The sequence below is a fragment of the Pholis gunnellus genome (genome assembly GCF_910591455.1).
Source record: "Pholis gunnellus genome assembly, chromosome: 9".
Lineage (NCBI taxonomy): Eukaryota > Metazoa > Chordata > Actinopteri > Perciformes > Pholidae > Pholis > Pholis gunnellus.
In genome coordinates this window covers 8,762,974-8,790,194 of record NC_136535.1, presented here as the reverse complement: position 1 = coordinate 8,790,194, position 27,221 = coordinate 8,762,974, and the positions used below count along the sequence as shown (strand labels likewise).

Sequence of the window (27,221 nt, the reverse complement as noted above, 5' to 3'; positions counted from 1 at the left end):
TCAAGTCAAACAAGGACAGCAAGAGCAAGATCGGAAACAAGACATGTTTGATTTCATAATAAAAGCATTCAAATGATAAGAATATCAGGTACCAAGAGGAAATAAACATATAAATAGAATATTTACAGGACTAAAGCCTTGGAGATAGGGAAATGGAATCATAAACAAAACACATTTAGTTGAATATGGGAATTAGTTGTAGGGGAAAGTATGGACAAGATTGATTGATTAATTAAACAATTAAATAAATAAATAAATAAATGAATAAATAGGCACAGCACTGGAAAAAGACTTTTTACGGTAAATATTTGTTCAATAAACAAATAAGTAACATATTGCAATATATATTGTGAAATGATCTACAATCACTTAAATATACATACACCTACAGCGTGATCTGCAGCAAAGTTGTATTGGATGTCTGATATTTTGTTTGTTTATCACACACATGTAATGGCGGACATATATGCAGCCTATACTCTTTATATATGTTGAACTTCTCTGTTGTTGCCAATTCCCCTATAGGCTGAGTGATGAGGAGAAAATCAAATATCACAATTTGTTTTACCAAATACCTCAATATCAATATTGCGGCAATATTGTATGGTAGATTTCTATGTCCATTTACAAAAAAAATAACAATTACTAGTAATGTGGACATAATGACTAAGTAGTTAAAAAAAGGAGTTAAAAAAATTACATCTCTTTACTGTGAAGCAGCCTGTAAAACCAGGAGAAGACGACACTTATAGCTTACCATTATATAAAATGATCCAAGATCTAACAAAATGATCTAATCTCATATCACAATATCGTTTTAATATTGAGATATTGCCTAGGCCTAAATTCACATTTTATTTTGAAGGTGGTATTCAGAAAAGCCAATTTCTATTCATGCAAGCTTGACAGGAGGAGCCCAGCGCACGGTCCTCCTCCTCAGTTGCAGCCTACAATTCAAGTGTGCACGAGAAAAAAAACATGATAAGAGGGATGTGTGGAGAGTGAACATGGGAAGCAAAACCTTACTGGCACATTCAGGATTTTAGAATGGAAAAACTGGAGTTATTTTGATCAGGGGCAGCTGCAGGTGGAGTGTGTTTTTGTTGTTTTTTTTCCTCACAATGTGTGAGGGATGGATGTGGGTCGGTTGTCAATATATTTTCGTTACGGATACAAGGACTGGCAAGTTATCAGCATGAATTACCAAGGGCAGAAAAACTGATATCAATGTTAAATTCGACTCTGGAGAGAGGACCATGGCGAAAAGGAAGGGACTGTTATTTGCACTGCTGTACTTTATAGCAGAGTTCTGGCTCACTTCGCAGCAGGTCCTGAGAATTGGTAAGTAGTACATTTGTCACATTTCTTTTATGTCATTAATATAAATACTGCCACTATATGCCTTTTTTTCAATATTCAATTATATGATTACAAGACCTGGGTTGAGGGCCAATTCATTTGGGATTGATAGCCTACTCTACCTGTCTTTTATGTATGTAATAAAAAAATAACAAAAGTTGACTTTTATGGCATTATCATATGGGTTATTTCCAATATCCCACAGTAGCGTTGCTTCTCTCTAAAGATTAACAAATAGATACTGTATTTAATTAGAGACAGCCAGGGTAATAAATGCAGAAATGAAACATTGGGAAGTCATGCAAGGATATCCATTCATAGCAATTGTGCAGGTCAGGTGTTGTAGGTCAGTTAATGGAAGCAGGATAACCTTTAAGTTCTGGCAATATCAAGCAAAACTTAAAATAAAGAATCACTGTGTTCACGATACATTTGCAATGTGTTTTAGTTGTATACGTGTATGTATGTTGCTGTGTGACTATAATACTCTTGTCACTGGATGATGAAATCACATTATCAGTATCCTGTAACTATCCTAATGGACATACAAGTGCATGCCTATGTTATTCAACAGTAATCTTATATAAAAAAAGAAAATCCTTCAGAAACTAGACATGTTGTGATCTTTTGTACAGTGAGTTTCATTGTTAGAGTTTTTTTCACAGCGGAGGTACACTGGGGATAGAGTGCTAGGTAGTCCACACAAAACTCTATTGGTTTTCATAAAAATCATGTTAATCCACTTTTGTTGGCTAATGCCAAAGTCTCTGTTCCTCCATGTTGACGGGCAGATCAGAGGCAGATGAGTGATTAAGTTGGCCTATGACTTCATCTGAAAGCATGTACTGTTGGCATGATGATATCCTTGGCACTGAGGAATGTGAAATGGATACAGAGCTAAAGAGTATACGGTGGACAGTATCAGTGAAACGGAGGCTTCTCTTCTACCTAACAAACTCAAAAGTTATTTAGACTTTGTGTATATGTATGCTGATGCACAATGACACCTATGAATGTGGATCTGAGTCCAAAGTCTTCTGTTAAGCCTTTGAGAGTTGACAAGAACTCTGCTTTCACATGTAATTAGATAAACAGAGCTCTTGCTCCAACTATTCCCCTTTGATTTCTGATGTAACTTTGTAACAATGAGCCAGTGTTTGCTTGCAAATTAATGGGGTCTGCTCATTTCCCATTGGTTATCCTCCATTCCTCTAATGGGTTCGAAGATTGCATCACAAAAATGACTTTCTAAATTCAGGCCTTAGGACTCTCTGCTCCGTTCAATGCCCAAGGCCACTCAGTATTTTTCTAAATTCCTTCTACTTGTAAAGACTTTAACATTCAGACTTGTGCCGTTGCATAACTTTGAAGGCTAATAGGCCAGTGCCACCTCCCTGTTCTATCAGTCCTGATCTGTTCTCTATATTGTTAATCTCTCTAAATCATCTATCACTCTCCAAGGCCACCTAATCTTTGTCATTCTCTTCATGACCCGCACACATCATAATCTCTCCCATATGGTGTGTGGCTTCGTTCAATTATCATTTCTGTCTTGGCAAGTGCTGCCATCAGATTGTGACTGGCTTCTACTCTTTCCACTGGGGTTGGTAATAATGGTAAATCTTCTCCCTGAAGCCCTTAAACAACAAACAATAATCTTCTTTATGCAGAAAGTCTCTTCCTCAAATATGGTAGCAACCAAATCTCATCGTTGGGGAGTGCACAGAAGCAGCAGCTTGTGGCTTGGCCTCCACTCTATCGTGCTGTTTTTTAAAGTCCTGATTCCTAAATTAGGTGGATTTGATACAGATTATTAAATGTTTTGTTTTTGGGTCGCAAGCAGCGATCCTATAAACAGAGGAACCTCAGTGCTCCACATCAAACGAAGATATTAGACTGGTTAGGACCTCCTCATTCATTCACAGTCTGGCATGAGCCCAGGTTGGAGTGGTGCTGGTGGTGTTGTTGAGGTGGGGGTGGGGGGTCTCACTGGGAACTGGCCCAGGAGTAGGAGAGGGGAGAAAGCAAAACACTACGTCATTGTGTTCCTCTGCCTTAAAAGACTCTCCTTCATGTGATAATTGCACAGAGTCACAAAATCACAGATTAGAATCAGGGCCTACAGATCAGTTCCTTAATATTAACCTCTTACTTTGGGTTCCTGGATTAAAAAAGATCCACCCAGCTGCCTAAACCTGAACTCTGTTATATCTCTTGCTCTGAGCCCTGAAGGAAGGAACAGACGTCTATAAAAAGCAACGCCTAAGGCTTTATCAGTATTTGCCTGCAGCACAAGCAGAATCTTTTGTTTTTGTGACCTCCTAGCATGCATCACCCCACAGCATTGTCTGGCCTATTAAAGATGAGACGGAAGCTCAGTGATCCTGAAAATTATATTGGAAAATAATTAACGGTAGCTATAGCAAGAATTTCCATTCCACCTTTCATTATAAATTGCATTGATCATAAAGCCCTGATCAGAAATAATGAACTCTGTAATTACAAGGAAGACTGTTTTTTCATTGGAAACAAAGCTGGGCTTTAATATGCAGGTATTCTGAATTTCATACATTGTTAATTTTGTTTTATTATACTTATAAGGACTGCAAATGGATGACTGCATTCTTCTTCAACAATGCACAATAAACTGTCTCACAAGACAAGCTTGTCTAGTGATTTCTGCTTCAATGTTAGTTTTACATGCACCTCTGCACAAGCTCAAACTTGTATTTACTGAAGTATAAATGATGCAAGATACCTCCAACTTTCTTGTGCATTTGTTTATTTGCTTGGTAATTCTGAGTGAGTGCATTGATCCATGTGTCATCTGAAAGTATGAAAGTGTGAAATGCTTATACCCTATTTTCTCGGCATCAGTATTGAAAACCAATCCCATTCATAGTATTGGTTTGTCTAACTCCATGATAAGTGCAAGTGCAGAATGGAAAAGTGCACAGTGCCATGATCCCATGACCCATTTTTAGAGAAAAGTGACCACATAACGCTGCTAAAAACCTTGTGTTCAGACAGGATTGTTTACAGGCCACAGCATCATGGCACAAAAGCCAGGATCAATTTCTCGACGTAATAGAGCAGCTGCTCCAATCCGAGTTCCCTCCAGATGTCTGAGCTCCTAACCCTATCTATAAAGCCGAGCCCAGTCACCCTTCAAAGGTAGCTCATTTTGGCCGCTTGTATCCCAAATCTCATTTCTTTCGTTCACCACCCAATGCTCATGACTATAAGTGAGGGTCAGAACATAGATGGACAGCTCTTGATATATCTTCGACTCAGCTCCCTCTTGTCCACAACGGTGCGGTACAACACCTGCATCATTGCTGACGCCGCACTGAATCACCTCACTCGTGATGAAAACCCAGAGGATACTTGAAGTCCCTCACTGGGGGCAGTGATTTACTCCCAACCCGGAGGGTACAATTCCCAGTTCTTTCCGGCAGAGAACCATGGCCTCAGACTTGAAAGTACTGACCCTCATCCCGACGTAGGTTGAGGTCCCCAAACCAGACACTCTCCTTCCCCTAGCTGCACCATGACATCCTGTCTAGAATAAGACAAAGAGAATTGGTGACAAGGGACACCCCTGGAAAACGCCAACACCAACTGGAAATGTGTTTGACTTTGTGCTGAATATACGGACACAGCTCTCACTTTAAGGACCTAATGGCTGGTAGAAATGACCACGGTAAGCTGTATCATTGCGGAACGCCCCACAGTACTCCACGTGGGACACGGTTGTAAGCCTTCTCCAAGTCCACAAAAACACATGTGGACTGGATTGGTAAACTCCCAGGACTCCTCCAACAGCCCTAAGAGGGTAAAGAGCTGATCCACTTCCACTGGGTCACTGTTCCACGGCCAGGACGCAATCTGCATTGCTCCTACTGGATCTGAGGTTCGACATTTAGTCGGAACCTTAGAATAAACTTTCCTGAGGAGGCTAAGCAGTGTGACACACACACACACACACACACACACACACACACACAGATAATTGGAGCAAACTCTCTGGTCTTTTGAAAAAAAAAAAATGGAAACCACCACCCCAGTTGGCCACTCCACAAGCACTGTACCCAACCTCCATTTGAAACTGAAGATGCGGTCAGCCAAGACAGCTTAACAATGTCCAGAGCCTTCAGCATCTCAGAGCAAATCTCATCCATCCCTGGCACCTTGCCACTGAAGAGCTTTTTGACTACCTCACCGACCTCTGCCAGGTCTGCCATGGATGTGGATTTCCTCCCAAGTCTTCCCTGAGTCTCTGCCTCCTTCAGCCACGCCACAAAGGACTCCTTCTTTATTCAAGGATTCAAGGATCGTCATTATGCAACACAGGGATGCACAATGAAATTCAGTTGTAGCCCATTTGTAACACAACAAAACAAAAACCTCTCGCTGCCTTCATCCATCTTATTTTTCTGCGATCGTACATCAGACAGCCAGGAGCATGATAGGTAGTGTAGCAGCCTTCGGTTCTAGCTGGGTTAGCTTAGCTTCCAATTCGGCTCTCCTTCCTCTCTTCCCTCTCCTCCCTCTCCTCCCTGGGGCAGTTTGGTGGCGTTTGGTTCGGCAGGCCTGGCCGATTGGTCGGCCGCAGGCGATCGTCTCAAAGTCCACTTCACTTAATCTAATCCCCACGCTTCCTTTTCAGATGTTGATGAATGTATTCTGTCATATGCCATTAGTGATAAACACGGAAAAAAACTAAAACAAATAAAAAAAATAAAAAAAAATGTAGCGAAATTAATGGAAGATGCGGTACAAAGCATGTACATGCGCCATTGCCATAGCAACGATCATGACGGCCTCTTTCTTAGGTTGCCGCCACGACAAGCACAGATGACCTTCACACTACACCTACACTCAGATACCATGCCCCCCGCCTCCCTCTGGGATGCACAGAAGATTCTAACGGAGGTTGAAGACCTCACGGACAGGAGCCCACAGGGCAGCGGCTCCATGTAGATTTATTGGCCTGTGCCCGGCCACCAACGAGATAATATGAAAACAGCCTTAAGCAATTGTAGGATTTTGAAGATGCTCCAATAACTTAAGCTCAAATAAAGTGAAAACACTGCATAGACCTAAGTGTGCGAATATCTCTTCTAACACAAAGGTGTACAAATGTCTGTCTAAATGGCAGAGGAACTCACTAAAAGACGCTCTGGGCATCAATGTTGACTAAATCTCATTGGACCACAAATGTTAAAGCCTGAGGTAGAGACAAAAATAATTATTTTCCTGGCGATACACTCATAACGTTTTGTTGGGTCTTTTAATTGAAAATACATACAAAGATAAAACTGATGATTTCCACCCTCAGTTTTCAACCACATGAATATAGAAGCTTGTTTGAAACCAATTTTCCAGACATGAAGTGAAGTATTGTTGCTGCTTCACTCCAGATGTCTGGAACGTTGATGGTGGTCATGGGCGTGATTATAACTGAGTGATTATAGCTGAGCTTTAGTCCTCTGTTGCACAATAACCAAGCTAACAGATGGACCAGTCATTTCCTTACACAGTGTATAGTCATCTAAGGTGTATTAATAATGTGTGTTGTCCAAAGAGCTCAGTTTAAACACACTTTAAACACTATAAATACTTTCTAGAAGTGTTTTGTTGATGTGGACCAGTGCTCTTCATGCTGAACTGCAGACAATCTGCAATCATGCAGATTTAACATCTCTTCTCAGGTGCAAGTGAGGAGAGATAAATTTGATTTCTTTCACCGTAGGATGTGCCTTTCCACCAAGCTTCAAAGAGAAAATGAATAAGTGAGCAGTACAATGAAATAGATATATGCCTTTTGCTGAAATTGAAAGTTGTGTATCTAAATAGTTTATATTGCTCATCACACACAATTATAAAACCTTTCAAGCAATTACACGTCTGTTTGAACACAGTGGCCTACCCAGACATGAGTGGATGCTGCCACTGTCTGACGGCTGCTAATATGTCTTTTTTATTTATCTCTTAAGCTTATAGACCCACTGTAGGATTGTCATTGAGGTTACAGTCCTTTCTTGCTGAAGGTGGCGTTAAATAAATGGCCTGTTATGGCAATCCAAATTAAAAGCTATCAATAAATGCTGAATTCATAAGATAACTTTTTTTCATTTGTGGTGAGTCTCAGATTTAGCTTTTTCATTTATCCCCGTTTGTTCTTTTACATCATTTGCCATGTAATAGTCTTTGCAGATACGGTGCATATTTTGGCTGCATTTTCAGCTTTTGCATCATGATGGATGCATGTTGTTATGAGTGTGATTAGAGGTCAGCTACAAAAATCTAAATCAGAAAATCTAAATTGCAGCAGCTATTTTTGCCTTTCACACAAACTGCACCATCTACTTTGAAAGCCCTGTATGTGGAAAACAAAATGATTGATTGGAAATGATGCTGTGATGCTGCCACTCGGATTACTGTGTTGTTGAATCATTAAGCACTGAGACATTTACTGCATCAAGACCGTCTGGTCAAAACACATGTTTATTTCCCCTTTTATATTCAAAGAACATCAAAGTTGGTGAGATGAAATAAATGTCCTCGGCAAATTTGAAGAAAAAAAATATGAACATTTCATATTTCAGTGGAAAGAATTAAAGACTTTAAAGGGACCCAGTAGCTGCTCACAGAGGCTTGGTAACCATAATTAGGATTGGCACTTTCAAGCATGCTTTTAGTGACCAGGGAGTCCAGACAAGGCTTTCTCAGTTTGCAGTTTGCGGTTTGCTACACCAAAGAAAAAGGTCATTCACAATCAAGGTCTCAAGGGGAGCTTTTTAAAGGCCCTTTCTCCTTCCAAATCAATCACAATTTTGCAGGAAAGTCTTCAAACACTGTTAGGGAGTGCAATGACCTATTGCCATCTGTAGCCTATGTATTGAAGTGAGGTCATTTGTAAACTATTGTAGCATTAAAATGGTATCTTCACGATTTGTGTTCATGGTTAATTGATTAACAACTTTGAGCTTTTAAAAGTACCGACAGTTTGTAGCATACACGTAATTTTTCCTATAACAAAACGTTCCAACGTTCATTTCTGATTTGTTTAAGGATAAAGAAACTGACTAACCCTGACTGTCCAGAACTGTTCTCGTTTCATTCTGCACTCGTGAATATGAATGTGGTGAGAACAAACATTTAACCTTGAATGTATTATTTGAGAAAACCCATCACTTAAGGCCCAGATGTTTGAAATCATTTACATTTGAAAGGCTTGGGTGACATTGACATGCAGGGGCATTTTCAGCAGGGATAAGAACACTGAATCTCACACGAGTCTGCCCGTCCTACATGCAGGTGGTGACAATCCAACGTTTCTCTGGCCTTAATCCTAATGCTCTTCCTGCTGCGCTTTATGTAACTGAAATGTGAAGCATTGTATGTAGAGCTTGGGCCCGGCTGGAGTAATATATATCCATATTTCCAGCCATGGCATGCTAGAGCCGTCATCTTTCTGGAGCAGCGCAGTGGATTAAGAGTTGGACGGTTTTTACAATGATCTCCTCAACTCGGACACAATCCCCATCCTGCGGCCCTGGCACACACAGCCAGCTGAACATGATTGTGCTTAAAAGAGAAATGCATCTTGAAATTACATTTTCACAGTTGCATTTGTCAGGTTTTACTGCCTCGTCCTATGTAGCGGGGAAATGTCAAACGGCATTGTCAGGAGTTTTGTATAAAGAGGCCGATAAGGCAACAGACAGAGAATATCATTTTTGTCATTCCTTACTTTATAAAAGGTTGATACTTGAGATTACCGTTTGGTGCCTTTTCAATGAGGCTATTCGGTAGTCATTATTATTTATATAATATCATATATCTGATCATCTTAAACCATTAGTCTGAAAGGATTTGCTGAAATTATAAGTCGATTAATTGATTAGTCAATTGACAGAAATCATATCTATTGTAAACTGATTATCGGATTTTAAAACGTTAGTAAGGAAGAGGATTAGTTGCACCCTTAAATGAAACGCACACACGAGTATCAGGTTTCCACATCGGCATGTTAAACTCCTACTTTCAGGTGCAAGTAGGTACTGAAAATAATTACTACAGAGACAAACATGACAAGGAAACCCCTTTTGCACGGCTGATGATTATGTTTTAGCAAATGAAACATTTGTAGTCTTACAATATATAAAGTGCAGTTTTCACATGAGAGGAGTGGATGATGTTGATGTTAATCCACTCTCTCCAGCTTCTCTAGAAACAGTGACACCTCGGAGGTTAGCTTTGTCTCACGCTCTGAGTTTTTTTATACGAGTGAACGGTTAAAGCGAGGCTGGATTATTACAGACTGAGCACCAGATTTTACAATAAAAAGAATCTTTGGTCCAATCAAGTGGCAGAAGTATTTCACTTCTGTTAGAGAACCAAAATGTTTCACAAACATCCACATAACAGAAAAGTCAGTCCAGAAACTAATCAGTTAAAAAGAAGCATGTAGAGAAGAAAACATAACGACTTTAGAGGGTAACGTATTAGGGTTTTAATGGAAGACCGCCTTTCATAGCAACAGTGTTTTGGCAGCCTGAACAGAAAAACTTCTTCACAATTACATTATGTTTAGAGGCTTCGCTATATGATACTATAAATCACAGGCTAACGGGTACACGTTTAAGTTTGAGTTCATCGAAGGTGATTGTTGTCTCGAGCAGTAAATTTAAAAAATATTGGAAACAAGACTTTGTGAGGTGAATGAGTGCAGCGATTCATCCGTTGAATTACTGTTGCAAAGGAGAAAGGAGAAGCAGACCTTTGTTTTTAAATGTCTGCCAAGATAATGTATTACTGGATATGTTAAGTCCTTCATACATTAGCTGTGAAGCTGGTCTATAATGAGCCGAAGGTGAGGCATGTCTACCTCGCCGAATCACTCCGTACGGCAATGTGTCAGCTGGTGAAATTTAGGCCATGTAAAGTGGGTGAAGTCAGTAAAGGTCAAGCTTTTCTCCGTATGAGATTAAAATCCTGTCAACTCCACCAGGCCCCTTAGTGGCATTATGTGGTCGAAGTAACATAGAACATTGGGCCACATTATGCAACTGTCAGAATTCAGTTGTGGTAACCTTCACATGCTATAATGGAGGAGAATAACTAGTCATTCTATCAATAGTTTGTCTGATATTACTTCAGCGTGATCTGACTGTCACTCTCACACCACCACTGTTTCTTCTCTTCCTCCAGGCGGCATCTTTGAGACGCTTGAGAATGAGCCTATTAGTGTTGAAGAACTGGCCTTTAAATTTGCTGTTACCAACATAAACAGGAACCGGACCTTAATGCCAAACACCACATTGACCTATGACATCCAGAGAATAAACCTATATGACAGTTTTGAGGCCTCAAGAAGAGGTAAGGATGATCCCATTTAACTATGAAAGCTTTTTGTGCTGAATCATCAATTAAAGAGATTGTTTATTATGACACAAGTGTCTCTCCTGTTGGTCATTTGTTATTTTCTCTCTTCACTTTCTGTTGCATTACTTCAGCCTGCGACCAGCTGGCTTTGGGCGTTGGGGCAGTGTTTGGCCCCTCTCACAGCTCATCCGTCAGTGCGGTGCAGTCCATTTGTAACGCCCTGGAAGTCCCTCACATCCAGACACGCTGGAAACACCCCTCAGTGGACAACAAAGACAGCTTCTACATTAACCTCTACCCGGAATACACCTCCATCAGCCGAGCTGTGCTGGACATAGTGCAGTACTACAAGTGGAAGACGGTCACTGTTGTCTACGAGGATGCAACTGGTGAGTGAAGCACTAAAACACTTCGGCAGCCAAATATGTCAGCATTGATAAAAACATAGCAGGAAGCACACTCACGATACGGTCTGATTATATCATACGTATTTACAAATCTGACGGCCATGCGAGAGTATTTACAAAAATCTGGAAATTGGATGTTGTTTTTTTGTTCATGTGTGAATACTGTGTATGTTTGTGGAGAGCTGATTGTGTGACTAAGTTTTGTTTAGTAGTGTGGAACCTGAACGCTAGAGTGTCTGTTGGTGGTCGGCAGGAGGGACCTCCACTGTTTTTAATTAAGCTAAGCACTGAGAAGCAATGTGCAATAGTTGCAGCAAATAGTTGGTGTTGTTGTTGATTTTGCATTCAGGAATCTGACTTGAACAATAAGAGCTTCAACAAGTCTTCGCCACAAAATCTCATGGAAGCTGTAGTTGTTGAATGCATACAACATACTGTAACAATACATTGTTAATCCAAGGCTAGTGGAAACTGAGTCGAGGCTGGTAAGACGGCAAGACTTTGTCTCTCTTCAAATATCACGATGTTTTGAAATGAACAATTTACTCTATTCATTCATTCATTCAAAGGGTTTTAATAGACAGTTTCTGTGCAAGGTTATCAGAAATCATGAAATAAAAAGGGATGCTGTAAAAATGTTCTCATCCTTCAGTTGGCATCTTGGTGGTCTCCATGGACAGTTTGGTATTTATATTGTAAAGCTAATAGATGGTTTGAATTGTGTTTTGGACTGAGGGATTTTTCACTATCCCCAAAAATCGTTTTGATTAATTGGTGAATGGCTTCATCGCAAAAATTGCATTCAGATTAAAAAGAGAAATTCAAAAGAAATTATGATTTTTGAAGCCCGCTTACACCAGAAATGATTATGTTCATTGTATAACGTAACTTACCATGCCGCAAACCCAAAAGGCTGCATAGAAACCTGTAAAAACCATCATCCCACATCAAACTGTTGTGTAAGATCACCTTGCTTATCACTGACTGCTGCAGCCAATCACAACTACAACACCTTTAACAGCTCCACTCACAGAATCTAAGCACACAACAACAGACTGTTACACCAACTTCAGCATCAAGGTCAACGTTAACCTGCTGTGCTAATATGCAACAAGCTGAATTAGTATCCAGTCCCCAAACTGTAGCACAGACAGCAATGTGATGGAGCACATGTCTTACCTTTGAAAGAGCTTCTTCTTTGACTTCGTGTTTGTAAATCCACTCCACACTCACAGCAGCACGCGTTTTGATGGCCACGGTGTTCTCTTCAGTCTCAAATCCGGTTACATGGTGTGATTATAATGTCACATAATTAATATTCTCGGTCAGGACGTAATGCAACAGGTCATTTGGAGAGAATAAGAAAGTGGGGCTATATTGTCGTCCTGCTGATGAAAACATACATGTTTCATTGCACAGTCAAGTCCCGCGCCATTGCTATCTGCATGGAGCAGCGGCTGCACACTCTGGCTTCTTCTTTTCCTTAAATAACCATAATTAGATGTCAAAACACTAGCTTGGCCGAGGCAACTTAGCTAGCTGCCTTTATTGCTGACAATTAGTGTAATATGCTAGGGATGTTTAGCGCGACAAACATACTCCACACCTTAGAGACCTTTCAATCACGCTCCAATGACGTGATCGAGACGTGACGAGTGCAACATCCGTCGCAGTTTGTATCTACGCCTGCCTTATTTGAACGTTTTATTTTGAAAGCCGGAAGTTTGGGTAACTATCATGTCCATAATATCGTCGCAGGACGAATTTAATATATTGCAATTCCTCACTGTGACCACTAGAGGGAGGTAAACGCTCATGATACATATATATCTCTTTTTTTAAATTGCAGAAATACAAGATAAGATAAAACTTTTTGACCTCCAGGAAGAAAATGTTAGCATTGAGCCACAATTCAATAAACCATAGGTAGGAGCATTACACAGCTAAACACAACACATATCTATATAAAGATCAAATAAATTAAGGGGTTCATAGGAAATAATATAAATAACATTTAATACATCAAAACGTTCAGATGTTTATGTTACACAATTTATATATTGAGAAATAATTTTTGAATGTACTGTTGCATTTTAGAGCATTTTAGGCATGTAACTGTCTTAACGCTAGGTGGAGATGGCGACTGACCTTTAGAAATAACGCCCTTTGTTGCCCTCCTGTGGCCATAGTGAGTAATTGCAATATACAATTCGTTAAGCTAGCATCAATAGTGAGATTACAGTTTATGCTAGCACTTCCGTTAAATGTTTTCAAAATAAAGTCAGACAAATTGACGGAATCAGAAACGACAGACAAGAATATTCTTTAATTATTCTCAACAGTTGACTGTACAAGGTTACAGCTACATATTTTTCAGTGGGGTTCGTATCCAGTAGACCAAATGTAATGTTGCGCTAATAAGGTTCTTCCCTTAAACTGATTATCTTCTTACAGAATGAGGTACGGTTGCCAAGTCTGCCCTCTAGTGGTCGCACCGCGTGTATGTAGACTCAGAAGCATACAAACACTTCCGGTGAAGACTTAACAAGTACAGTGAATACAGTGAAATACAGGCTTCTGGCTTGGTAGGGTGCTTACTGGATGGCGTGCTGCATTTTGGGACGATAATAGATTTTTATAAAATGTAGCCTTACATTTGTTGATATGTTTGTTGAATCCTGTATATGATAACACAGGATTCAACAATAAAACTCGGTAAAAACGTTTTTGTCGGGACACATTACGGACATGATGATAGTTGACCTGAGTGTAATCGACAGTGCTTACTGCCCTCTTGTGGTCACAGCGAAGAACTGCGATATTAAAATGTAGGCAAATTAACGTTAATGTAGGGGAAAAAGCGTACTACCACTTCCGGTTAAGACTTTCAAAATACAGTGACCAAACGGAAGCATTCAAAATAAATGAACTAACCGAAATAATTATGAAATAATTACGTTATATGGTGTGTTCAATGTTAAAGACGTAAACCCTCTACCCCCTCAAGTTATTTGTTGCAAAGAAAATGTGTTTATCAGATGAACAATGGAAATAGAAACCCATGGGAGTGCGGGTGAGATGGCTAGCAAATGTTGCACTAAATTCAGCAGGGGTTCTGCGAGGTTTTCTGGTCCATATTCTCAGATACATTGTGTCATATTGATACAAACTGTCATACTGTTGTAGTGCCTTTAAATATATGATTATACAACAATGATAAACCTGTTCCCATCCCTGCTGATCATGTATTAATTACACAGCCTTTCTTCTACCACACCATAAATAACCTTTTTATTTGGAGTAAAAATGTCTCCAGAGGGTGGGTTTGTTGTAAATGTTTTTGTTTAGCCTAATAATGGCCTTCTTGGCTTTTAATTTAAGGACTGATTCGTTTGCAAGAGTTGATCAAAGCTCCATCCAGATACAGCATTAAAATCAAGATCCGCCAGCTGCCAACAGGAAGTAAAGATGCCCGACCTCTGTTGAAAGAGATGAAGAAGGGGAAGGAGTTCTACGTCATCTTTGACAGCTCTTACCAAACATCAGCCGATGTTCTCAAGCAGGTGACTAACAAACATCTACCAGTATGCATAGGCACTACACTACACACTAGGCAAAAGTCATTGCTCTGAGGATTTAATTCATAACTTGACACCTAAAATGCAATGTTCTGTCAGAAATCCATTATTATTTTGATGTTTCTGCATTGCTTTTGATTTAATATTCACAAGATTAGTCTCATTCTATCCCCTTCAGAAATCCTAACATCATTGCCAAATCCAAGCAGAGCTTTTTTTTTTCAGCCAGACATACACATTAAGAAACAAAAGATTGATTAGAAACACTACTCTAACATGAGCAACTCACTTGGATATTTGTCAATACAAACCATAAAAACAATACTAAATGAGGCAATTTAGAAAATGGGTGGTTTGTAATTTGCAAGAGTCTCTTCGTAACAGATGTGTTTGGATCATGTTAGGGAAATAAAATATTATTTATACTGGCTGCCTGGAGAGAAATATGAATGTACAGTCTGTTATTCTGTTTAGATCTTGTCCATGGGGATGATGACTGAATATTACCACTTCTTCTTCACCACACTGGTAAGAATACTGTTATTGAGCCACATTTCGGAAATTTCTGCATCTCAAAAACAAAAACAAAGATTGTTTTCTTTAACACATGTGCACAGGAACTTTGACTCATGAGTTTCTCCCTGAAACAGGAATGACAAACCTAATGGATATGCACATAATAAACACTGTTCCATTGTATAGAGTGTCCTTCTATCCTACGCATGCTTAAACGTGCATATTCACCCAGTGATTCTGTTGTGCAAAGATTATGCAGATGAACTCAAACATCCGTGGTTTGTTTTATAATAAGATTGCTGGATGTTTTCAGTGCTGTTGGTGTAATTCCATGGTAAATTGTCCCTTTACCCTTGCTGAATAACTCACATCTACTTTTTGGGTAATTTTTAAGAATCACATTAATTCTACACTGATGATGTTGTACTTCTACAGGATCTGTTCTCCCTCGATCTGGAGCCGTACCGCTACAGTGGGGTCAACATGACGGGGTTCAGACTGCTCAACATAGACAGTCCACATGTGGCCTCGGTGGTAGAGAGGTGGGCCATGGAGCGACTGCAGGCTCCCTCCAAAGCAGAGACTGGAATGATGGAGGGGATGATGACAGTGAGTGACTTTACTTTCCTCCTTTCATTCCGCATGCCAAAGGTCCGCCAGGGGCAGGGGCTGTGTTTCTCAGAGTGGACTCTCATCTAAACTGTGTCCTCTGATGGTATTGGGATTGTTTATATAGCCTACTGTAAGCAACATGCTCAAAAGGTCAAAGAAGGTCCGTTAATTCTGTGAAAAGCTAAATATATGGAGAGCCTGAGCTTGTCAGCTGAGCAAGGTTGGAAACAATCTGTTTGTCATCAGCCAAGTTGATTTCCACACCAAACAAATATGCTCTAATATCAAATAAGGTAATTCTCAACATCCAGACACTGGGAGGTTAAACACGTAGCCTATTTTGAGAAGCTGCTCAAGACCTTTACAAAGGCTTAATCTGAGCCCCTCATCACCCACGCTTGAGTCAGAACGCAGCAGTCCACCATGTTGCTCTCTGATTGTGTGTACAATCAGAAAGGTATTTTGGATAGAATTGCTCTCCAGATTGTGCTCACTGTGGCTGGTTGTGTCTCCTGTTTGATTGCTTTCCGTGCAGTTTGTAAAGCTGGCTCTGCTTTGAGAAAGCACATGGTGCTGTGCATCTACATCAACAGTCCTCATGTGATAAGTGCATAACGGGATCCCCGCTGATGGATGCTGACGGCCACGTTTGTCTTTCAGACGGAAGCAGCTCTGATGTACGATGCCGTCTACATGGTGGCTGCTGCCTCACAACGGACCTCCCAAATCACTGTCAGCTCCCTTCAATGCCACCGACATAAACCCTGGCGCTTTGGATCACGCTTCATGAGCCTGCTCAAAGACGTGAGTTTAGTTTATGAATGTGTGACACCCGCCCCTCTTCTTCCATCCATCCATCCATCTCACAGCCTGCTACCTTTATTTCATCTCTCTGGCTGCAGGAGCAGAAACCATAGAGTTAGGAGATCTGATGTTTACATTTTAAATAATTTCTCTCCAGAGATAGGAATCAATGTCATGTTCTACATTTTGGGGGTTTCTTAGATAAGTGGGTTTTCAGAAGGCTACTGATGAGAGCTGTCCATTGAGATTTGTAACCTTTTATATAGGATTACTCAATGAAAACAGGCTCAGATAATAAAATAATGAGAAATAGGGTTTCCTAGACTTATTCTAGAATATATTTGTTCTGTTCTGGTTTTAAGTTTGAAGGATGTCATAGTAAATGTATCCTGTAGAGTAGATCTTGGGTAATTTCAACTCAAATTAAAATAAATATGAATTTGAATTGAATAGCCTCTCTTGTTATGTTATACTTTCTAATTAGATGTTTCTTTGACAAATGAGTTTTTCAATTGCAAGTGCGGACAGAATAATGAAGGGCACAGACAATGCCAAAAAGTCCAGACTGCAGGGTGTGAGTAAATTAAGTTTTCAGCTGTAAAGCCTGAGCAGATATTGACTGTCATTAGACTTGTGATCCGTGTTTTTACATGAACAAAGTGTGAGGCAGGTGTGTGGCAGGAGGAGCTCGGGTGACTGGGGGAAGGTGGGAAGAGCTGAGGGCAACTGCTGGAGGGTGACAGACTTGCAGGGTCTGAAATGACAGGAGATGTTAGGGCAGGACAACGGGGGAAATACTGAAACAGATGTTATGAACTGGTAGGAGCCATGCCTTTCTATCTCTATCACAGTAAACATCTTGTATATGCTTACTTTATTAGTTATCATTGCTTGGTAATATACTGTTGAGAGTTAGCATACCTGCCAAGTGTCATTTTTTTACTCATGAGACTCACATGTTCAACTTATCCACAGACATCTTTGTTTTCTATGTTCATGAGAGTTTTATTTTTAGGGATCATAGTGCTCACATAACGCAGCAACCCAACGTTGTGCCAAAGTTTGACTTGGCGTTAACCTTTTCTTAAGTTTGTGTATTTATTATATACAATGAGTTACATGGATTGTACACGATTCTCCTTCTTATTTCTGTTACAGTGTGGTTGGCAGGTATGATCGATTTAAGTCTGCACTATATTACCACACAGTTATAATGTAACTTTGACAACAATCACATCAGACATGATGTTCACTGTGGTGGATCACTTACAGGAAGTCATGGTCAGGTCTCTGCAAGGTGAACTTGATACTGCACAGATACTAGTGGCTTCCTGGATGGTGGACATTCAAAATATGTGGTTATCGTTGGAAAATAATCGGCAGGAGCATAGTTTACAGAATTTCTGTTAAATTGGTTAAAACATGTAAACTACTGTTATGGTCCTGATTATATCGTATATCTGTATCACATATGTAATACTAATAGTTAAGTTTGGCAGAGAAAGTTTCACGAAGAACTAACAGCTCAAGATAATAAGGTTCAGCTTTGTGCATTTGGACTATTTTCCTAAATCTATATAGGCCTGCAGGAGGATAAACATGATGCTGGTGATTAGGTACCGGTTGGGTACCGAAACCCGGTGCCAATATGGAACCGGTACCTATACGACCGATACCTACCGGACCGAAACGCAACGCAGATTTCGGTGCTTCTTTTCGGTGCCTGAGCCGATTTAAATACTTTTTTTTAACACTACTCTGATGACTCCGTCTTGGCAGCAGGTAACGATAGCTACCGTTTGTATAGCTACAGCAGCTAGCTAGCCATCAACCTTTTAACAGAGAAAATGCCGAAAGGTAAACGGTCAAAAGTGTGGCTGTTTTTATTTTGAAAGTCCGTTGCTCACTGGCAGCGGTGGAGGAATGGAGACTACTGGACATCGCTGCGGTAAAGTTAGCAGACACTCAGGTATCCGTGGTCAACTCAGCAGACACTTAGATGTTAGTGACCTATACGCTGAAATTCACGGTAAACGCATTCAAACGGCACAGATCGGGAGCGAGCGAAGGACTTTGAAAGTTAGCGGAAAGATTTAACGTGAGACAACATCCGGTTTCTTCAGAGGAACATCCGATTTTCAGAATAAGATGCCAACAAAGTATGAATTAAATTCACATTAAGTATAAAACATGCTACCTGCATCTCGTGAGTTAAAGGGAAAATACACCTACATTGTGCGTAAGTGTGTCTTTATTCTTTGATCGCTGGGTAACCATCATCACCTCTGAGTTACAGCATTATATTGATGAACAGTAGAGCTGCATTCACATGCTCTGTCATGAAGACGACACACATTTAGATGAAACGTGCTGAAACATTGTATTCCTGTTGCACAGCAGTGGAACGTTTCACATGAAGTCACACACTGAGCACAGATAGTGAAGAGATATAACTGCTACTGTGTAAAGGGAATACTGCTGTTAAAAAGAACCTTATTTGTTTAAAGTGTTTGCAAACCAAATGTTATTGCACTTTTGTTCATATAGCAGTACTTTTAAAATAAAAGTGCACAATACACTACCTTTGAATTAATTATTGAACTTTGCCATAACAATGAGATTAATCGCAAAAATTCCATGCGATTAAAAATTGTAATCGTTGCCCAGCACTAATATGTATAGTATACTTTAAACAGTTAAATATATTGTTAAATTTGACTTGGCAATAAAAAAAGTATCGGTTCAGGCACCGTTTAGGCACCGGTATCGTTTTAAAAGTATCGTTTTAGCACCGGTATCGGAAAAAACCCAAACGATACCCATCCCTACTGGTGATGGTCCGTATATTCATGGTAATCAGTGAGGTTTCAGCAGTGTGTTGAAACTCATTCTCTTTTTATCATCTGGATTCTCCAATCTGAGAAGATCCATGTCATCACTACATGTACAGTAATGACACCAGCACATGGTCAAGACAGAGACACTTTTGATTGGTGAGGATTTAAAAAGAGACTTAATGACATGAATAAATCTGGACTTAGGGTTAAGAAGGCCTCACAGATGTGTGCGATAAGACTGCGTGAAGCGGTCTAATCAACGATCAACTTCACCAAATGATACCCTGTAACCTTCTATAGATGCTAAAGATCTTTGCATTAGAAATGGATGTGAGTAACTTCACAAAAGAGAAACATGTCTCGTGATGGCATCAAGTTTATTCTTGAGTCTTGTGTTTGTGTGTTTGTGTATTGCCACATACCGCATATTGCACATATTAATGGATCGGGATGCATTTGTTTTGGTTCCAGTAGATTAAATATCATTATTTTCAGATACAAACTGACTGATGTAAGTTTCTGTTTAAAGGCTGAAAGAACAAGATGATGAAACATAAGGCTCAGCATCGTTCGGCATCTCTTAATATACCTGTAATTGATTTCTAACAAAAAAATCCTTCAGGCTGATATAGCGAGAGAGTAGAATGAATTTGGAGTATTTTGTAAAATCGAATGAATGGTGTAGCAGGACACCTACTCAGATTATTAGTAAATATTACAATAAGCGAGGGGCAGTTCACCCAAAGACCCGATAACATTTTTCACCCTTACCTTTCGGTAGGATTTTAGGATTTGTATTGAAGCTTTGCAAGTACCATGTGTTCAATGGCATTTGGTTTGTGTAACTCCAAGTGCCCCCAATAATGTCTCGTTCTGAGAGCACACACACACACAGTGAGCTGCACTAGCGGGAGCCTCAACACAAGTCCTGTAAAGATAAACAAGTGAGACAGCTCTACTCCCAAATACAGGCTTTATTTCCCAAACGTATTTGGCTATTATTATCGGCTGCTGTTCTTTGGAAAAACCTAACAGCTATGTCCATTTTCAAACATAACATTATTACTGCTACGCTTGCTCTCAATAATCCTCATGCCATGTTGTAATCAGTTTCTCCTAGAACTACTTTCTTCTTTAAAACACCAACCCACTGTTTCATGTTTGTGCAGAAAGAGGAAACTGCTCAAAACATGTTTGTCAGTGATGAGGGAAGCATGTTTTTGTTTTCATCAATATGTGATTAGATTATGTCTCATTCAGATGCAATGCTGTCTTTAATAGGAACATGGAAACGTTTGATGTATATAGACTTTGTGTTATGGGGTGAAATGCTCTTTTAATTCAATTGTGATTCCCAGCCAGACAAAAATTAAATCTTGAAATGCTATGGGCTGGGCAAATTTACAGAAGGTGTACTGATTTCCTCCCATAAAAAGAATGGCTCCTCAGCTGCCTGCATCAGTGCAAATTAGAGATGCCGCTCGTTTCTCTAAGCCCTCTGTAACAGAGATTTAACCTGACTGTTATTCAGCTGAGCTCACTTCATTATAAACTGCATTCAAATGTCTCTGAGCTCTGCTGCCCACCCGCTGCTCTCCCCTCAGACAGAGGCCATGCCTGCCTGCTCTATTTACATCACTGTCCAGCATGTTATATGCTCAGAGATACTTAATATTTCCATTGAGGATCCAGCCAATGCAAAAATGTCCATTAAGATGCAGTTAGCCTCTTCGCTTATTGTCGCACTCATCAATTATTCATTTGTTGTAAACTGTTTTCATTTTTCCAGGCTTCTGCTTTGCATTTATGTCTATGACAATAAAAGAAAACTGAGGGGATTCATTGGTTTTGTTTTCTGCACTGTCTTTGCCACAGGCACAATGGAACGGCTTGACGGGACAAATAATTATAAACAAGACAGACGGCCTGCGGAAAGAATTTGATTTAGATGTCATCAGCCTAAAGGAAGATGGCTTGGAGAAGGTGAACTATCTGACCCATGTCTATATTGTCAGTACATGCTGTTGTTGTAGACATCCAACAGAGCTGAACAGAGTAGGGGAAACAAACAAACAGAGCGACTGGTATTCACTGTAAACTCCTTTTTTTTCTAAAATTGCAGAAAGATGACTTTTCTGTGGAACAGTATACCGTGTTTTGACATCAGGAGCACTAATTATACCCCCAAAATGAACTTTTTGGACTGTTTTGACACAGCTCTTGCAAATAGTTGTAGCTGTCATTTTAAGGTCAAAGGTTTGTGGATGTTCCTTTGGAAACTTTGACAATGCTCCTCTTGATTTTGTCAGGTCATAAACAGGCCTTTGCACTACAAAGACATTGAACTTAAGACAACACAGTTGGAAGTCAATATATTAAACTGAAATAAGAGCTGTGACCAGAGGAGTTATTATTTTCCACATTTCTTTTTCACCATCATTGTTTTCTGTTTCTCCCTTTAAGTTCAGAGCTCTCTAATTAAAATGCTTTTTCTTTATTATTTCTGCAAGACAATCGCGGGCAACAACCGCCTGAATAAAGTGTGGAAAAAGGTCTGTACTTTAGCTGCCCGAGCAGACTAAAGAAATATCGACACTATTTACTCTCCTAGCTGTCCTCTGTGATGTCTCCCTTTTTTTTTAAAAAAGACACGTTTTAGGTAGTGGTGGGACATGGAATTTCAAGTTATATATTTGTCTATATTCTTTTCCTTTTTCCCCTACCCCACTCTCAAACCTCTGTTTGTTCTTCCACTGTAATTTGTCTGTTTCTTAGCACTTGTTTATTTTCCCTTCTTTGCATTCCTTGTTGGGATAATGTGAAGGTGACTTGGGCAACTATGGACCTTTGAGTGTGTTTATTTGAATATCTTATCCCTAACAGATTGGCGTGTGGAACTCCCAAACAGGCCTTAATTTAACAGAAAGCAACAAGGACTCATCCACAAATGTGACTGACTCAATGGCCAACAGGACCCTCATTGTCACAACTATTCTGGTATGAACTAAAGTAATTATCAGGCAGCATTTGACCAGGAATGTGCTGATGAAACTAATGCAGTCTGTTATGCGCCTTGTTCCAGGAAAATCCTTATGTCATGCATAAGAAATCTGATAAGCCCCTGTATGGAAATGATCGCTTTGAGGGCTACTGCCTGGACCTGCTCAAAGAGCTCTCCAACATTTTGGGCTTCTCCTATGAGGTAAAGCTGGTGTCCGATGGCAAATACGGAGCTCAGAATGACAAGGGGGAGTGGAACGGCATGGTGCGAGAACTCATTGACCACGTGAGTACCAATCACTATTATATGTCAGAGAATATCCGAGCGATCAGCGGTATCATCTGTCTTTAACTGAAGCTCTGCATGATGTTTTTGTTCTGTATCAGGTGGCTGACCTCGCTGTGGCCCCTCTCACTATCACGTATGTGAGGGAAAAGGTGATAGATTTCTCCAAGCCCTTCATGACACTGGGGATCAGCATCCTCTACCACAAACCCAATGGCACCAATCCAGGAGTGTTCTCCTTCCTCAACCCACTGTCTCCTGATATCTGGATGTATGTGCTACTGGCCTGCCTCGGTGTCAGCTGCGTGCTGTTTGTTATTGCCAGGTAAAAGCAGAACGCAATTTCTAATAAATGTGACTAACAATTAGTGTGTGTATAAATTGCCTATCCATTACTTCAGATATAATTAGGTTTCTATGTTTATTGAATTTGGTTGCACTTTAGGCAACACTGTTTGCTAAAAACATTTCACTTTGGTTGAAAATGTTTACTTCCTGGATGCAATGGGCCATTTGAATTAATTTACAGTCAACCATTCATTTTGACTACAACAAGTACCTAAAGTTTCGTTGCAGTAACTCACCACAGTAATGTTTTTGTGTCCTTGGTCAGAATTGATTCAGAATGATTTTTGTTGGTTTCCATTATGTCGTTAAGATGATTTGGAAAAATAGAGTTAATGCAGGTAGAGATGAGTAAACATCAGCTGTTGCCACAGGCATACATTCGGTGTCATTATCAAGTGATGATATGTGATGATATTACATCCATAATTGTGAATTCTTTACCTTCAGGTTCACCCCTTATGAGTGGTACAACCCTCACCCCTGCAACCCAGACTCAGATGTGGTTGAAAACAACTTCACTCTAATAAACAGTGTCTGGTTTGGAGTTGGAGCACTTATGCAGCAAGGTATTGGCCCACCATACTGCAATCGTTATAGTGTTGTGTCATCATGCTGTGTTCATACCTGGAAATAGTTTCCCTTCGGTAGAGCACTCTCAACCATCACTTTCATAATGTTGGTGGTGTGCCTGGAAAAAAAAAAAGATTGTCGGTGTCATGGCTATGTATTTATACATAACGTATTGTTATTGACTGGTAATGTGTTTGTTTGTAGAGTTCATAATGTACCCTGCGTTGTTATCTTACAGGATCCGAACTGATGCCTAAAGCCCTCTCTACAAGGATAGTCGGTGGAATATGGTGGTTCTTTACATTGATCATAATCTCCTCTTACACTGCCAACTTGGCTGCCTTCCTCACTGTGGAGAGAATGGATTCACCAATCGACTCTGCAGATGACTTGGCCAAGCAAACCAAAATAGAGTATGGTGCTGTAAGAGACGGCTCAACCATGACCTTTTTTAAGGTAATCTCCTTTTCACAGAACAGTAGGTAAAGTAACTGTCCAGCAATGGGGGGAGGGATGCAAACAAAAACATCCCTTTTGATTTTGATAAACCTGACGTTTTAGCCTTGAGTCATCCGTCCTCAGTCATTACAGTAACATGGGTAGGGTTAAAGGTTAGTGTCTTTGAAATTTCCTCAGACGCAGAGTTATAAGCCATAAGCCTATGGACAATTTTTCCACAAATAATTCAAGGATTTATTGTTTTGTTTGTAGAACAACGAGTTTATCTGAATGTACAGAGAAAATTAAATGTACTTGGGCAGATTTGTATACACTTGTCACATCCCATCCCCTGCCATGCATCAGGATGGTTGCTCCAGTCAGCAGATAGTCTTCTTCAAGCTTCAACCACTGACCATGTATCAATATCATTTGTTTTGTGTAAACCTGTTTTTGTTTGTTGTTTGTTGTGCTGACCATCAAAGTGCATTGTTTTAAACTTCCATTAATCCTGATTCAACAGAAATCTAAGATCTCAACTTATGAGAAAATGTGGGCATTCATGAGCAGTAGAAAAAACACGGCTTTGGTGAAAAACAACCGGGAGGGGATTCAGAGGGTTCTCACCACAGACTACGCTCTTCTGATGGAATCAACCAGCATTGAGTACATCAGCCAGCGTAACTGCAATCTCACACAGATTGGTGGCTTGATAGACTCAAAGGGCTATGGAGTGGGCACCCCGATTGGTAAGAGAGATGAATAACAAACTACACACAGTAACAAAGACAACCAATAATACGACACATCTAAACAGCAAACCCAGAGGTTATGACGCTGGTAATGGCAGTAATAATGTTTTTCATCCTGCTGTAGGCTCCCCTTACAGAGACAAGATCACCATCGCCATCTTGCAGCTTCAGGAGGAAGGAAAGCTGCACATGATGAAGGAGAAATGGTGGAGAGGGAATGGCTGCCCAGAGGAGGACAGCAAAGAGGCCAGTGCTCTGGGTGTGGAGAACATAGGGGGAATCTTTATTGTCCTGGCAGCTGGACTAGTCCTCTCAGTTTTTGTAGCAATCGGAGAGTTTATTTACAAATCCAGAAAAAACTTGGACATTGAGGAGGTGAGTGTCGGTCAGTGTGAATGGCACAACAAGTATTAACACACCAGGGGACTCAATCGAAGACTGTTCTGAGCCCTACTACACATTCCTGTTGTCATTGTTGTCTTCAGAGGACTACAGTAATCACTGGGCCAACACAACTTTGATGTCTGAATGTGTTGAATGGCATTGTATCAATCAAAACAGAAATACTTTTTAACACAACGTTGTGTTTTAGCACATGAACAATTTAGTCTTAATTGGAAGAATACATTTGAAACCCTTTTTATGATGACAGATGGTTGTTGACTTCTGACATCTTCACACCTGACCTTCTTGGCCTTGCTGTTTTTTGCAAAAAACTGTATAATTGTTTTATGTGAAAAAAAAGTAATTTTAATGGTATGATAATGTGGGTAAGTGATGGTAAGTGTTATCTTCTGAGGCACGTTTGCCACGTTAATTTCAACAACTGCAGTAGGTTTGAGAGTATTCTGTTATAAAATGTTTGCAATTTTCATATTTATAGCGCACAGAAACGTTGACTTAACAGTACTTCTTACCGCTTTTGTATGTACTCATGTATTTAAAAGAAAATCTTGATTTATTCAAGGGCGGTTGTTTCCACTTTGTTTATGAATGACTGTTCCCACAGAGTTGCATTCAAGTTGCTTGACACTCAGGCCATCAGTTGCTTACTGTCTATACTTTTTTGTTGCTTTTGTATCATATGAAGTTCATAAACATGCATGTGTATTTTTCGTCATGTTGGAATTGTTTCAGAATGACTAAAGTTACGTGAGAACATTACATCCTTTAACTTTTTATTTCTGGTTGTTTTGGTGTTGATTGCTCCCTATCTCTGCATGCACAACCTTTACCTTTACTGGATGGAAGTTATATAATTGTGACAATTGTTATCACAACTCCACGACTTCATTCATGAAGCGTTGGAGTTACATCAAGCTCTTGTAAAACTAGTATGTCTTTCAAATTGCGACTGTCCCATTTTGAATATTTGATTGTTTTGATACTTTTGAGGTTTCTTTTTATCATTCGTTTTGGCTGTTTCCGAGGAACTATTTTCATGAGTCATTTCTCAGGTTTGCTTACATATTACACCGTACATCACCATGTTCATATTTTTGGTATACATAGATGTTGCTTGCAAGTACTTGACTAACATGCAAGTATTATGAATTTGCAAATCTTTATTCACCATTGGTGTAAAGCGCCGCATCGAGCATTTAAAAAACACTATCTAAATTGGTTTGCACAGTAAGGCAAGCTAATCCAAAATGTAGAGAGATGGCCTCTGGATATAATGTTAAATGCCACTGACTATTGCCTCCCTGAATCGCCTTTCTCATTGCCTGCTCTAACCAGATCCATATTGACCTCACTCAGGCTTAGGTTTGCACATAACATCCTCATTATGTAGTGGATTACAAAACATTTTAAACACTCCTAGTTTAAAGGTGTACAGGGCTTGTGGCACAGATTAGAAAATCCTGCAGATGCAATTAATTATTTCTTTCCCCAAATCTGACAGGATTTTAGACTCTACATTATAGGTTTGGCATCACATGAAGAATGATGTGACAGAATTTTAGGTTTGAAATAACTATGCTTGTGAATAAGGACAATTGAGTGGGATTCATAAACAACAATTATGATTGATTGGTGCTTACGATTACTTTGATTATTAGATATTTTACAGATTCCTTGCATTATACATACAGCATTGTTTCAAAAAAATGCTATTTTTGGAATTGAAAGCCCAAACATTCAATGAGAATTGCAGCATGCACAATTACATTGCAGTTTTGATCATCTAATTTGTATCACTGGAGAGCAGAACTGTTTAACGGAGTTTGAATGAATGTTAACCATCAATCTATTGAGACACATACAAGACATTTGACATCAGGATTCATCTGGTGCAGATTTTAACTATTTAAGTACCA

At 39.8% G+C, this 27,221-nt stretch overlaps 1 protein-coding gene across 2 annotated transcripts; it reads left to right on the top strand.

The window, feature by feature from the left end:
- Positions 1–1,229: 1,229 nt before the first annotated feature.
- LOC306700994 (glutamate receptor ionotropic, kainate 1) lies at positions 1,230–25,314 on the top strand (the record flags this gene model as incomplete). 2 transcript variants are annotated; one of them, XM_079166185.1, is made up of 16 exons in its annotated part: positions 1,230–1,341; positions 10,579–10,746; positions 10,884–11,141; positions 14,541–14,722; positions 15,212–15,265; positions 15,689–15,862; positions 16,526–16,669; positions 21,382–21,489; positions 22,017–22,058; positions 22,390–22,503; positions 22,589–22,792; positions 22,894–23,117; positions 23,588–23,706; positions 23,949–24,166; positions 24,672–24,897; positions 25,025–25,314. In XM_079166185.1, the coding sequence occupies exons 1-16, from the start codon at positions 1,257–1,259 to the stop codon at positions 25,312–25,314; spliced, it is 2,610 nt and encodes an 869-aa protein (XP_079022311.1). In that variant the 5' UTR covers positions 1,230–1,256. The 2 variants fall into 2 exon arrangements, with proteins under 2 accessions (XP_079022311.1, XP_079022312.1); XM_079166186.1 differs by lacking the exon at positions 22,017–22,058.
- Positions 25,315–27,221: the final 1,907 nt, after the last annotated feature.